Source organism: Chrysochloris asiatica, unplaced genomic scaffold (genome assembly GCF_000296735.1).
Source record: "Chrysochloris asiatica unplaced genomic scaffold, ChrAsi1.0 scaffold00221, whole genome shotgun sequence".
In the NCBI taxonomy this organism is placed as follows: domain Eukaryota; kingdom Metazoa; phylum Chordata; class Mammalia; order Afrosoricida; family Chrysochloridae; genus Chrysochloris; species Chrysochloris asiatica.
Genome location: NW_006408739.1, coordinates 967,173 through 983,201, shown reverse-complemented (window position 1 = coordinate 983,201; position 16,029 = coordinate 967,173). Strand labels below are relative to the sequence as shown.

The 16,029-nt window shown below is 36.3% G+C and overlaps 1 protein-coding gene across 1 annotated transcript in view; it reads left to right on the top strand.

Moving 5' to 3' along the window:
- Positions 1–16,029, top strand: part of MPP5 (membrane protein, palmitoylated 5 (MAGUK p55 subfamily member 5)) — a 70,240-nt gene that overhangs the window by 22,983 nt on the left and 31,228 nt on the right. The window contains exons 3-6 of the mRNA XM_006873056.1: positions 299–376; positions 884–1,030; positions 2,478–2,639; positions 4,124–4,201. Of these exons, the coding sequence (XP_006873118.1) occupies positions 299–376; positions 884–1,030; positions 2,478–2,639; positions 4,124–4,201 (465 nt within the window). The remainder of the gene's footprint in view (positions 1–298; positions 377–883; positions 1,031–2,477; positions 2,640–4,123; positions 4,202–16,029) is intronic.

Sequence of the window (16,029 nt, the reverse complement as noted above, 5' to 3'; positions counted from 1 at the left end):
ACTGGCCTGCTGACCACAAGGTCTGTGATTTAAACCATCCAGCTGCTCTTCAGAAACCCTGTATGAGAGGACACTTAATAACAATAATATGTTGGGTGAAACTTTCAGGAAGAAAATAATTTCATTCATAGGCTTAAATATCAAAATTCTTACCTAGTATCTTAAATAAGGAATTCTGTTAACTGTGATAATAAGATTGAACACTGTAGAAAAAATACTTTTTTATTATATTAACCTGTATAAGTACTGCTGATGATTTTTTGATCTAGGAAGAATAATATTTATTGTTATTTCTTAGGTACAAACTATTTTGAAGCCAATCCATCAGAAGGAAGGGCAAGAATTATCTACTTTGCTGAATGCCCCACATGTTCAGGTAGAAAATGGACAGAGCATTATAGAATTTTTCTAGTGTTTGTCTTTGAAAAACAAAATCAGACTAGCATGTTTTGATGTTTTCAGCTGCCTCTGCAAAATAATTCTTGTTGGCTAGTATATTTTTTATATTTAATATTAACCAAATTATTTGTGCAACAGCTTTTAATTCTTTAAAATTGGACAAAATTTCTCTTTCGTTTTTTTTGTTATAATGTACTTTCCATAAAATTTAAATTATGTAGTATTTGTGTTAAGCACTTAAGTATTTTAGATTTTCATAACTCATTCTAGTGTATACCCTAGCAAGCCTAACACATTTATGAATTGTGAAAGATGTAGGATTACATCTGAACTTAAGATGAAAAATTTGGCAACACATTTGGATAAATCACATGTCTTTTAAAGATTTAGTGATCAGAATATGATGTACACAATTAGGTTTAAAATCACTGTCAATAAATAGATTGTGCTGTTACTTACAGTGCTATTCATTTCTTTGAAACAGGCACTTTTACTGGCTCATGATAAGGTTGCTGAGCAGGAAATGCAGCTAGAGCCCATTACAGATGAAAGAGTGTATGAAAGCATTGGCCAGTATGGAGCAGAAACTGTAAAAATAGTTCGTATTGAAAAGGCTCGTGATATTCCATTGGTAAGTGCTCCACATCTCTAATCTGAGATTCTTTCTATACATGGGATCTTGTATATAACAGAGTTGAAGACTCCATTGCATTGCTGGTGATATTTTCTCTTTTGAGGTTCATTTGTTGCAGTCATTTTATATTCCTAATTATACCTCTTATTTGGTTGTGAAAAGTTTGTTTATCATCTTTTCTCACCTATATGATGGAAATAATAACTTGTGAAATAATTGATGAAGTACAAAAGGATTTGTAGTATATTTGATTCTTCTCTAAGCTTATTTTTCTTAACAATAGTTAGAAATTCTGATCTTCTTTTTCAATTAAATTCATTGGAACATAATTATTTACATACTTCTGATATTCTTAGAAGTATATATTCCTTAATGTTTATATTTGCTTTATAGTTTTTATATTTAAACTTTTATTTTTACTTTCTTTTATTTAGACTTCTATTAGTCCTGTTGTAGGAGAAGCATGAGACTAGTAACTACAATGTCAGCAATTCAAACCCATCAGTCACCCCTAGGAAACCCTAAACACAGGGTCGCTATGAGTCTAAACTGACTCGATGGCACCTAACACCAACAACAGATGAGTGCTTTGGGGAGCATGGTGACTCTGTAGGAAAAGTACTAGACTGCTAACCACAAGATTGGCAGTTTGAGCCCTTCAGCTACTCCAAGAGAGAAAGATGAGGCTTTCTGCTCCCACAAAGATTTACAGATTCAGAAACCCTATATAGGGTCCCTTTGGAACAGACTCAACAGCACTAAACAATAATAACATCAGTATCTTAGTTTTTCTCCCTTTATTTTCAGAAAAAGTCATGAATCCTGATGTCTCAATTTTTGCCTTATATGTATGAGATACGAGCTCTTTTATAGGCAATTCATAAAAATTTTTTCCTCCTAGGAAAAGGAATGGCAAGTCATGACAAACTTCTCAAATAAAGTTTTATTCTGTGAGTCATAGTTCCAAATTTTGAGCATACATTTTTCACTTGGGCTTCCAATTTGTGTGATAAATATTATAATGTTTAATATTAATAAATACTACATTTTAAGGTGAAAAGAAGACTTTAATAGCTATAAGTTATGGCCACTGATTATGTCTCAATGTAATGTAACCATTTGAACAGCTTCCAATATACAAAGAACAAATTTGATTATAGGTCTTCACACATTGTTTTTAAGTCGGTGCATTTTTCTGCTGTTGTTTCTTTCCTTCAGAAGTCTGCTTGATTTCAAGATTCTATGAATAGAGTGTTTCTTAAGCAGGAAATGTGTAGGCAATGGTCAGCTTTGAAATCTTAATTACTGTGATTACTCTAGTCATATCATTACTTCCCCCCCCCCAAGATAGCCAAAGGTTGGTATTGTTGAATATATAAATAGAAAAAATAAGAATCTAAATGTTTTTCAAATGTATTTTTATTTTAAACTTGATTTTTTTTAGGGTGCTACAGTGCGTAATGAAATGGATTCTGTCATCATTAGTCGAATAGTCAAAGGAGGTGCTGCTGAGAAAAGTGGCCTATTACATGAGGGAGATGAAGTTCTGGAGATAAATGGCATTGAAATTCGGGGGAAAGATGTCAATGAAGTCTTTGACATATTGGTAAGTTGACACAAGTGGAAAATCATTGATAGGATCTTTAAAATTTGTTTTTTGTTGTTAGATGTGGAAATACAGTATTTTTGTAAAATTGTGAAAAGCACTAGATAATTTCTAGCCTAATTTTTACATTATGTGTTGTACATTGTTAGTAGATATTTTTATTTCTGGATGGATGTCACTAGTGTTTTTTAGTTTATTTGAGCCTTATCACCACCAACTATTTTGTCTCTGAAATCAGTAATAGTGTAACTTAGTAATTTATTAAACAAGTATTTATTAATGCCTAAGGTGGGATGGTCAGAAAAAAAGAGGAAGACCCCCAGCAGATGGATTGGCCAAGTGGCAGCATCAGTGCACTCAAGCGTAGCAACAATAGTGAGGTTGGCCCAAGGTTGGGCAGTGTTTCATTCTGCTGTGCATAAGGTCGCTATGCGTTATTACCGACTTGATGGCACCTAATAACAACAACATGTGCTAGCCACTGGGGAATTATTTACAAAACAAAGTCTCATGCCCTTATGGTTTTTATGTTAATTTTGTTTTCTTATTATCTATGAATGAATGCATGCTGTTTCCATAACAATATTAGTCAGTATGGGTGGTATAAACCTGTGCTGTCTACTATAGTAGCAACTAATCACATGTGGTTATTTAAGTTTGTTAGGTGAAATTAAAGATTTAGTTCCTCATTCATAATAACTGCATTTCAAGTGCCCAAAAGCTGTATGTAGTTAATGGTTGCCATATTGGACAGCATAGATAAAGAACATTTTTAGCGTTCTAAAAAGTTCTATTAGACACTTCTGATATAATCAGGAAGTCATTAAAAGTCAGGTTTTGAGGACAAGATATGATAACTTTTTATACACCCAAGGGTATCAAATTTATATTCTTAATTGCTTAGTATCAGTTTTTACATTAGTATTCTCTTGTCTGCTGTTATCTGTTGTGGAATTTACTCTCAACTCCTTATTCAGGAAGCAGTGTACTAGAAAATAACAGTGAACCTACCAGTCAGGTTCTGTGTAGCTAAAAATAGACTGGGTGACTGACACATTCTGGAAAGTGAGACTATTTGCATGTTTGTATTTTTAGATCTTTTTTCTAGTCCTCATCACAATTACTATTTTTAGCTCAGTATTAACATTTTTGTATATTAGAGTAAGTAACCCATAATTATTATATCACTTGTATCCTCTAACCGTTCACTGTCACATCGTCCTAGCTAGACACTGAATAGAAGACAAAATCTAAGACTTAATGGACTAAGTATCTTTCCCCAGAATGCCAGGACAGTTCTAATACAATAGAATCTGAGAAAATTATAATTTGTGCTTCTAATGAAATGGGATTCATATTTACTAATTTTGTTTTAAGTATGAAGTGTTCTTGAATAGTCTTGTTTGGGAAATGTTAATTATAAGATCATGAAAAGTTTTTCATAAATAATAATTTTTTTAAATAACCAAGTCATTCTATTACAGTCTGATATGCATGGAACTTTGACATTTGTTCTGATACCCAGTCAACATATCAAGCCACCTCCTGCCAAGGAAACAGTTGTAAGTAATTGTGTTCTAATGTTTGTTGTCTCTTAGCTACTGTTAACTTTAGAGCAATGTCACTCTAACTATTTGTTACACTTAAGTGAAAATAGCTAAATTCTGTAGGTTTGATATAAATAAATGTGAAATAATTCAAACTTAGTAAACTATGAACCTGTTCTAAATAAAAAGTAGGAAATGCAGTTTTGGAATTTTTATGATTTCTAATGTGGGACTTTATCTTTTTCTATAGTCGTAGGTGGGCTCATTTAACTTTTAACAACATTTGGTCTGGAGGGCAGCACTTCTACAAAATATTTTAGTGTGTATATTAACAGTTACTGTAATTAAGAAGGTAGACTTTATTGTCATGTGATCCACTAACTCCACTCGTAATAATATGCTCAAGAGAACTGAAAATAAGTCAACATAAAAGCTTGTGCCTGGGTGTTTATAGCAACAATATTCATAATAATCAGAAAACAGAAACAACATTAACTGATGAATAGAAAACAAAATATGATATATCCATGCAATAGAGTAGTATTTGTCAGTAAAAAGGAATGAAGTACTGATATATTCTTTAACATAGATGAGCCTTGAAAACATTATTGCCCAGTGGAAGAAGCCTGTCACAAAGGCCATGTGTTGATTCATTTCTTAGAAATGTATAGAATAGGCACATCCATGAGAGAATGCTGTTGGCATTGTAGGATAAGCACTGGTCTGCTGACTACCAAGTGGGCAGTTCAAACCCACCAGCCGCTCCGCAGGAGAAAGATGAGGCTTTCTGCTCCTGTAAAGCCTCAGAAACCCCCTATGCAGGGTTGGTATGAGTTAGAAAAGTAAATTATTTATTCCTTAGGTGTGGGAGTAGGAGGTTAGGAGTGATTTTGCTAATGGGTATGGAGTTTGTTTTTGGCCAGATAAACTAAAGTTGACAGGGTAATAGCTGCACAATTCTGTGAATATACTAAACATCTTTGAATTCCGTATATTTAAAATGTTATTTGCATGACATGTAAATTACATCTCAGTAAAGCTATTAAAAAGTGATAGACTTCAAAGTGCTAGATTAATACGGAGGGCTGATGTGTTATATCTGTTATTTTTTTTAAATCATAACAATTTGAAAGAACATAGTTTCATTGTTTTCCCAATATTTCATCAGTTTTGCTTTATATTCCATGTTTCCCTCTTATTCTTAATGGAACATACTATAGTTCATGTTGCATCTACAACCTTCCGTCTGTTTACTGTTATTGTAGCACGAGGCATAGGGAAGTAAAGTTTGTCTCTGAATTCAAAAGGTCTGATTCTCCATGCACTATGCCTTTACATATATTTCTACTGTGAACAGGCCCTTAGCTTCAAATGTAGTGCTACAAATAAGGAGGTACAATAAAAGAGAGCTGGAATGCGCCTTTCGTTTTATATCTATAGTAATCTACTATTTCTGAGTGAATGATTTTTGTGTTTTGAGAATGAATGTCAGAGGTTATGGTATGTTTGTTGATATTTCTACTTTTCAGAATCTAGAATTCTCTAAAAGTCAGCTCTTTAATTAGTAAGGTGTTACGCTGATGTTTGCTCCTTGTTATTGTATATGAAATTAAAACATCATAGTAGTTAAATTAGAGCAAGAATACCTTTAATATAAGGATGAAATCACTTGCTTTTTACCCATATTTCCATGGGTATTTCATTTCCACCTTTCATTATTGATTAAGAATACAAGGCTGGTTTAATCTGAAAATTAAAGAATGTGTTGAAGGGTATATGGAAAAGTATACATTTCAGAACATTTCAGAAGCTTCTTAACTAGAAAATGAAATAACTTTAAAAAAAGAAAGAAGGTAAGAAAAGAGGGAAGAAGGAAAATACACAGGAAGGGTGAGTGCCAGTTTTATACCTTTTAAAGTACAGCATTTGATTATTAGAAATCTTTTGGAAATAGAAACAGTCATATGCCATTGATACTTTATCCTTCCTTTGCTCACTTTATTGTGAAGAACTCTCTATTATATCTCTTAGAAAGTTTTGTTTTGTTTTCTAATGGAACCTAATAGGTTTAAATGAAGTACTGTTATTAAAACTCAAACTGACACTTTCCACAAAGAAAACAATTTTGATTGGCATATTCAGAATGATTATCTATTGGATTAGTGGTCAAAAGAAATTAAATTTATTGAGCATTGCTATTGTATAGCTCATGATTTAATGAGCAACAAAAGGTATCTTTTTGATCTGTGTTTTGTGTTGTTAGAAACATGGTTAAGGAAGATTAACAAAGTAGATGTTGTCAGAAGCCATATTATAAGCACTTGGTGATCTATATAATATGTACTACCAGCAAGAAGTTCTGGTTGCGCAATGGTTAAGCACTCAACTGCTAGCTGAAAAGTAATTCTAACCTACTAGCCACTCTGTGGGAAAATGATGTGGCTGTCTACTTCTGTATAGATTTACAATCTTAAAACCCCTCTGGGGCAGTTCTACTTGGTCCTAAGGGTCACAATGAGTCAGCACTGACTTGAGGGCAATGGGTTTGATTTTTTAGGTGGGTACTACACTAAACGATGTAAGAAGTGAAGTTTCTCTTTTGCATTCACACATTATCAGTAACAGAGGGCAGGAGTACTGGTACTTCTGTAGTTCATGCTTTGGGTGTCTGGGACATTTGTGCTAGGAAACATACTCATTATCCAAACTGTAAGGTTTCTTTTTCATACAGGGCTCTTTAAAGGAAACGTTAAATTTCCTAGAGTAGCATGTAAACTTTAGTTTATAATTGAATGAAGTATTATGGAGAGAGGACATACTAGAATTTCTTAGTGGAAAAAGACTTTCTTTTCATTTAGTCTAATGTCTAAATCTTAACAGAGGATTAAATTAAAATATAAAGGAATCACATTACTATTTATGCACTAGAACCCACATCTGGCTGCAGTCATTATTATCCTTTCCATCTTACCAAAAAGGTACAGGAAAACCTTCCTTAGAATAGTAGTAATTGGTAGATCAACTCATCAGATAATCCACTAGATAGGCTTCTTTAGGCTCTCTAGGAATCCAGTTGTCATTTGTCAAGAGGAAATTATTTATAAATGAGGTTTTAGAATATAATCCAGTTGTTTGGTTATTTTATACTTTATACTAGAGGGAAAAGATCAACTTGAATCAACATAGTATAATGAAAGGAGCATCAAAAGACCTGGGTTCTCAGGCCAGCCTCCTACTAATGCTGCCTTAGCTACTTGTTAGCCTTAGTTTTCTCAGCTGTAAAATAAAGAGTTCATTAGACTGAATGGTTGTTATGGTCCCTCCCAATTATAACAATATGTGATTTTAACTAAAAACTGTGTGTTTCCACACAGGAAGTCTGCTCTGCCTAGTCTACTTAATATACAATATAGAGTGCCAAAGTTAGTATTCAAGTAGTTTTTAGGGTCTTGTTTACCATATTCTTCTTAGATAAGTTGATAGATATTGTTGTTAGGTGCCACCGAGTCGCTTTCAACTCATAGTGACCTTATGTACAACAGAACAAACACTGGCTGTTCCTGCACCATCCTCACAATCATTGCTAAGTTTGAATCCACTACTGCTGCCACTGTGCCAATCCATCTTCTTGGGGTCTTCCTCTGTTTCACTAACCCTCCACTTTACCTAGCATGATATCCTTCTCCAGAACTGGTTCCTCCTGATAATATGTCCACAATATGAAAGATACTTATCATCCTGATGACTTGAAAGCAGCATTCCGGTGGTACTTCTTCCAACACAGATTTATTTGTTCTCCTAGAAGGCTATGGGACTTTTCATATTCTTTTCCACCATAACACAAATGCATCAATTCTTCTAAAACCTTCCTTATTCATTGTCCAACTTTCACAGGTATATGAAGCTTTTGAAAATACCTTGGCTTGGGTCAGGTACCTCAGTCCTCAAACTAACATCTTTGCTCTTGAACCCATTAAAGAGGTCTTGTGCAGCAGATTTGCCTATTGCAATACATCGCTTGATTTCTTGACCACTGAATGGTTGAGCCTAATTAATTTATCATTGAATGTTGAATAAGTTCTAGTGGAATCTTATTTTCCATCCTTAAAAAAATACATTTATTCCCACATTCAAGTGACATGTTTGGAAAATGTATCACATATTCTTTGACCATACTTACTTACCACTTCTCACAATTTTATTCTGCCACCATACTTTTGTCTTACATGTTGTTGTTAAGTGCTGTCAAGTCACTAGAAAGTCTCTACGCCACTATTTAAAATACCATGATAGGAAATTAGGACTGCAGGTGAGTTAACCTCCTAGTAGCTGTGTTTATGACAGTGTGTCTGGGTTCTGAAGAGGACAACCCAAAACCAAACCATTGCTATTGAGTGATAGTGACCATAGAAAATAGAGTAGAACTCTGCCCCGTAGGGTATCCAACACTGTGATCTTTATGACATAAAGCAGACTTTCTTTCTCCCAAGGAGGACAACAGAAGCACATTGTTAGACTTTTGTATTGGAAATTGCTGAAGCATCCTACTCAGCCTGTAGGAGACTTGACATCTATTATGACTGAGGTCACAAGGGATATATCGCTAGTGCTACACATATGATGAATTGTGGGATCTGGGCTGGGACAATACAAGAGAGATGTAGTCTAAGGGGAATTTTATGAGACTGCTAAAATCATAGTTCAAAGATATAAATCTTAGAAATAGACATTATTAGCATAGTGATATGAATAATCTAAATATATTATTAAAAGTCAGACTCACTGCCATCAAGTTGTTTAACTCAGCAACCCTGTTTAGGGTTTCCGAGACCATAAATCTTGACAAGAACAGACAGCCTTGTCTTTGTCCCATGGAGCTGGTGGATTTGAACTGCCAGCCATGTAGTTAGCAGTCCAGTGCTTATCATAACTAAAGTGCCACACCAGGAATACAAATATATTCTTGGGTGTCCCAAATAACTTTTTCCCCTTATAATCAATACCCATTGAATCTTCTATGTACTAGGCACTGTGCTAGGCACTGGGTTTCTAATTGTTGTTGTTATTAAGTGCCACCAAGTCAATTCTGACCCATAGCAACACTGTAGAGGGTTTCCAAGGAGCAGCTGGTGAGCTTGAACCACTGATCTTGCAGTTCAAACAACTTTGCAGTGTGGTGCTGTGGGTTAACATGTTAGACTGCAAAGCTATTTGAACTGTAAGGTCGGCAGTTCAAGCTCACTAGCTGCTCCTTGGAAACCCTATATAGGGTCGCTATGGGTCGGAACCGACTCGATGGCACTTCACAACAACAACAAATGATTATATAACGATAGCCTGTGATGAAAAAGATGTGAATAAGCAGAATGTGAATATGGAAAATATGTAGAGGAGGTTAGTTTAGAGGCTTGGTCAGGAAAAGCCTCTTGAAAGAGGAAACAAAGTTGAGACCTATAGGATGTGATGGAGTCAGACCTGTTAATTACCAGGAGGAGGACTTTCCAAGTATAATTTCTAAAGAACTGAAACCTCTTCAGTCAGTGCAAAGTTGGGAATCAAATGGAGAAGGGTAGGAAGGGTATAAGAGATAGGAAGGATGAAGATGTAGGTAGGCCAGGCCAGGTTGAGTAGGTCACCTTGGCCCAAGTAGGCCACAGTAAAGAGTTTCAATTTTAAATACAGTAAAATGATCTGGTTTGTGTTTTAAAAAATACTTCTCACTGCAGTGTGGAAATTGAATTAGAAAATGGAACCTACAAGATTTAGGAAGTGGTTGCTCACATTTAAGTAAATTAATCATGATTCTGATATGGTACTGTAGGATAAGTACTGGATTGCTAACCACAAGGTTCAAATTCACCAGCTGCTCTTTGGAAACCTTACATAGCTACTTGGCCTACTGATTGGAGAGATCCGTATTTGTGCCCATTTCAAAGAGAAGTGACCCAGTGGAATGCAGAAGTCATCAAACAATGTGGCAAATAAATTTTTGCTGAATATAATTCAAAAACAGCACAACAGTGCACCAGCAGGGAACTTCCAGAAACTCATGCTGGATTTAGAAGAGGATGTGGAGCAAGGGCTATCATTGCTGATGTCAGATGAATCTTGACTGAACGCAGAGAATATCAGACAGATGTTCACTTGTGCTTTATGAATTATGCAAAGGTTTCAGACTGTGGATCATGACAAGCTATGGATAACATTTTGAAGAATGGGTATTCCAGAACACTTATGAGGAACCTGTACATAGACCAAGAGGCAGTCATTCAAACATAACAAGGGGATACTGAATGGTTTAAAATCAGGAAAGGTGTGTGCCAGGACTATATTCTTTCACTATGCTTATTTAATCTGTATGTGTAACAAATAATCCATGAAGCTGGATTATATGAAGAAGAATGTGGCATCAGGATCGAAGGAAGACTCATTAAGCACTTACGATATGCAGATGTTGTAAGCGTGCTTGCTGAAAGTGAAGAGGTCTTAAAATACTCTGATGACAATCAAAGATCGTACTCTTCAGTATGGATTGTACCTCAATGTAAAGAAAACAAAAATCCACACAACTGGCCCAATAAATAACATCATGATAAATGGAGAAAAATTTGAAGTGGTTAAAGACTTCATTCATTTTGCTTGAACATACATCACCACTCCTGAAGCAGTAGTGAGGAAATCAACATTTGCATTAGATAATTCTGCAGCACAAGGCTTCTTTAATGTGTTCAAGAGCAAACAGTTTGAGGACTAAGGTAGGTCTGATCTAAGCCATGATATTTTCAGTCATCTCACATGCATGTGAAACTTGGACAACGAATAATGAAGACTGTAGAAGACTTGATGCATTTGAGTTACGGTGTTGGAAAAGAATACGGAAAGTACCATAGACTACCAGAAGAACAAACAAACCTGTGTTAGAAGTACAGCTCCTTAGAAGCCATGAATGGTGAGACTTCATCTCTCATATTTCAGACATATTATAAGGAGAGACCAGTCCCTGAAGAAAGACATAATGCTTGGTAAAGTGGAGGGTCAGCAAAAAAATAGGAAGACCCCCCCCCAACAAGATGGATTAGCACAGTGACAGCAGCAGTGTACTCTAGCATAGCAACAGCTGTGAGATTGTGTAGGACCAGACAGTGTTTTGTTATGTTTGCATTGGGTAACTGTAGGTGGAAACAGACTCCAGGGCACCTAACTACAGCAATTAAACTGAATGGAACAGACTTCACGGCACTTAGCAACAACAGTGGCTTAGATTTGGATAATGATGGGGTTAATGAAAGTAGAAATGACAGGACCTTGTGATGAATGTGGAGAGTAAAAGAAAGGGAGGAAGAAAGGATGCTGGAGAAATTGGATAAGTAGCTGTTAATGTGTTAAGTGCCTTCTAGTAGATTTCAACTAATAGTAACCAAGTATAGGGCTTCCAAGAAGCAACTGGTGGGTTTGAACTGCCAACCTTGTGATTAGCAGTCCAGTGCTTATCTAACAGTGCCACACCAGGACTCTAGGTAAACGGTTGTTGTCATTGGGAAGTGCTGTCAAGTAGGTTCAGACCCATAGCAACCCTGTGTAGGGTTTCCGAGGAGCAGCTGGTGAGCTTGAACTGCCAACCTCACAGTTCAAACTGACTTTGTATTCTAGCGCATTAACCCACAGCGCCATCCCAGGACTCCAGGTAAACAGTGGTGCTGCTTAATAAAGGGGAATCTGGTCAAAGAACACATTCTGGGAGAACAATGAAAAGTTCCAGTACTGCCACTGAGTTGATTCCAATTCATAGTCACCATGAGAGTTCCAGAGGCTGTGAATCTACTGGAGCAGAAAACCTCATTTTCTCCCACAGAGCATATGGTGGGTTGGAATTGCTGACCTTTTTGTGCTTATCCTAAACTTAGAGAGGTCTGGCCCATAACTATGTTTATTGTAGGGAGAGCAGGTCAAGGGAGCAGTGTCTTTAAATGTACTTCATGTGCTTGTAAAAAATGTTACAGGTTGTATCCTGAAACAAACTAGGTTGTAAGGAAGAGCTGAGATTCAAATGCATTTACTTTCCTGTTGTTAGATACCATTGAGCCAGTTTCACCTCATAATAACCCCATGTGACAGAGTAGTTGCCCCATAGGGTTTTCTTGTCTGTAATTTTTACAGGGTAGTCCTGGTGTGGTACCTAGGATAAGCACTGGACTTCAAACCAAAAGGTCAGTTGTTAAACTTAACAGCTGTTGTTGGAACCCCTGTATAGAGTCATTGTGAATTGGAACCAACTCGATGTCACTTCACAGTTTTTTTATTTATTTATTTTTCTTAAATGTTTTATTGTGAATTATGTGACAGTTTACATGGGAGAACATTAGTTTTACATTCATTCTATCGTATATCGTCTCATTGCCATGGTTACAATCCCCTCCATGCAATCCTTCCCCTGTACTCCCCAGGTCTTCAGCACACAGTTGCTCTCCCTCTCTGGATCTAAAGTCTCCAGCTGCTCCATAGCTCCATGTCATCATCTCTGCCTCCACTTCAGGCATCACTGCTTCTCTGGGTAGGGCCCCTCTCTCTGCTCTTCTCCCTTGATGGTCCTAGGGACCTCTGCTCCTAGACTGAAAAGGTAATCACTCCCCTCCTTGCTATAAAAACGTCTACCTTTACATTTCCAACCCTCACAATCAGTCCTAATAACAATTATTCACTATTGTATCATAAGAGACCCCGTCTGCATTTCATTGCATCAGCCCCGCCCAGACAGATTGAATACCACTCACTGGAGATTCTACCTTCCTCCAGGCCCTCTGGGTGTAAGTTCCCTCTTGAAAGCTTATAAGCCTGTCACTTCTTGCCTTTATAGTTCCCCATCCCCCATTTTGGGTAGCCAATGTCCAAGTTGCCCATCCCTGTCTACTCTGACTTCACAGTTTTTATAGGAGCTTTCTCTTCCAAATTCTTGACTAGCAGTTGAGCACTTAACCGTTGTGCCACCAAGGCTACTTATTTTCCTGTTACAAGTATCAGATGTGTTATATAATTTTCATCTTAATTTTTTCTCATTTGGGATTTTATAATGCAATAATATTTTTATAAATGTTATCAGAAATGCAAAAAATATATATAGAAAAATCAGTCCCTTTTCAGTTTAGGGCAATTGCTCTATTAAGTTTGCTGTAGATTCAAAATTCTTATTTGTGACTGCTATGTTGTTGTTGTCAGGTACAGTTGAGTTGGTTCTGACTCATAGTGACCTGACCCTATGTCCAACAGAACTGCTTACTAAACTTCAGCTGGCTATTTCAGAGATATCTCAAACTTCTCGTGTAAAAAAATGAAAGAGAGCAAATAAGAAAGTTATTCCTTTCTGAAGGGTGGCAGAAAGAATCATAAGATTGGAAGATGAAGTTTTTAACTTGCTTAACACTGCAAAGACTTTTCTTGATGCTGTCCTTAATGTTACAGTCTTTTAGAGGTTTAAGGCTAAGTTAAAAAGAAATAATTCACTTCTACAGTTCTGTAGATCATTGCTCTTTCCCAAATAATTTAAAAAGGAAAAGGTAAATTTACTATGACAAAAAATACAGAAATAAAAATTTAAAAGAAAAATTACTATGGAGCATTGAATCCTATAGGAAAGATGTCAGTAATCTGTGATGATTCATTACCCTTTTACCATTTCCCCTTTTCATCATGTGAATAGTTCCAAAAAAATAAAAAGAAAAGAAAGAAGAAAATGTTGGGCTAGAAAATAGTTGTTGTGCCTCGAAACCCAGTATCATCCTGTTGACCCTGACTCAGAGCGACCTTGCGAGGCTTCAGTCTTTACAGGAGGGGCTGGTGAGTTCGAACTGCTGGCATATGAATTAGCAGTCCAGTGCTTATCCTACAGCACCACCAGGGTGCCTTAATTGTGTCTAAAGACTCCTATAACTTGAAATTTAAACAGAAAGTTTATCTTGTTTTTGAAACCAAACACTGCTTTGATCAGATATGCTCTACTGGTATTATTATTATTAGGTGCCATCAAGTCACTCCTGACTCATAATGACCCTATGGATAACAGAATGAAAAACGGCCTAGTATTGTACCATTCTCACAATTGTTTCCATGTCTGGACACATTGTTATAGCCATTGTGTTATCAGTTCATCTCGTTAAGGATCTTTCTCGTTTTCAGTGACCCTCTATTTTACCAAACATGATGTCTGTCTTCATAACATATGCAAAGTACATTGAGACAAAGTCTTACCACCCTTGCTTCTAAGGAGCATTCTGGTTGAACTTCTTTCAAGATAGATGTTTTCTTCTGCTAATCCGTGGTATATTCAGTATTCCTCACCAACATCATAATTCACAGTTACCAGTTATTTTTTGGTCTTCCTTATTGATTGTCCAGCTCTCTCATACATTTGAAGAAGAGGTATTTTGCAGCAGATTTGCCCAAAGTAGTACATCATTTGATTTCTTTTTGTCTGCCACCGTAGCTTTGGCATTGTTAAAAACAGCGCTGTTAAACCCTGACGCTTCCCTATAGGAGTCAGGTCTCTCCTTCATTTAAAAAGGGTTTTGACTTTCTTTACATGAAAGTATACATCAGTTCAGCCACCAAAAGCTGAAGAGGAAATGACCAGTGGAGACACTTTCTAGGATAAATCAGTGAAATGTATATGAATAGAGTTACATTCTACATACCAAAGCAATACCCAGATTAAATCAAGTGGATACTTTATCTAATAGGAAATGAACATTGCTTAGGAAAAGTACATCCTAAATGCTTTTGATCTTAATTTTGATGACATTCAATAAACAAATACAGGTTGCAAGAAGTAGCCAGAATGCTACTTAAGAAGTCAGGATGATGAGACTTTGTCTTTCATACTTTGGACGTAATATCAGAAGGAACCAGTCCCTGGAGAAGGGCATCATGCTTAGTAAAGTGGATATAGTTAGTGAAAAACAGGAAGACCTTCAGTCAAGTGGCTTGGCACAGTGGCTGCAGCAATGGGTGGGCTCACATGTGAGGACGGTGCAAGACCAGGCAGGGGTTCTTTCTTTTGTGGATAGGGTCGCTATGAGTTGGAACTGACTGAACACCACCTAACAGTAACAGTAATTCCCTACGCTCTGTGTACAAAACTAATATCCAAGGAACTTGATTAAGTTACAGAGTCTGAAAGTCTGTGGTATGGCCTGAGAATTCAACATTTTCATAAATATCCTAGGTAGGTGATCTGAGCAAAGTACTTTAAATAACTGGTTGGGTTTTGCTTTCAGAAAGTGATTTGATAAAATCATCAGCCAGGCTAATAAGTAATGTGATTTTATAGATCTCTGAGGAGTCTCATAGTAAAACATTAATCTTTCTCTTCAAGTGATCCCTAAAATTTCCATTTATAGATTTCCAAGGGTATTTGCACTTCTTTGTGCTTCATATTGTTGTTAAGTGCCATAGAGTTGCTTCTGACTCATACTAGCCCTGAATAAGGTTTCCAAGGAACAGTTGGTGGGTTTGAATTGCTGATCTTGTGGTTAGAAATCTAGTTCTTATCCTCCTGTGCCACATCAGGAGTCCTTTAATTGTTTTGTTGTTTATCTTAAGTGCCCTCAAGTCGGTTCCAACTCATAGTCACTCTGTATAGGGTTTCTGAGGAGCAGTTGGTAGGTTTGAACTACTGACCTTGTGGTTCACAGTCCAGTGCTTATACTACATCACCACACTTGTACAAGTGTACTTGTGTGCAGTAAAAAATTACAAATAAAGCAGACCAAAATGTAAGTTCTATTTTACTTATTTTATGTTTTTAATTGGATAGCTTGCTTTAACTCAATTACCTTCTTTTCATATTGAAT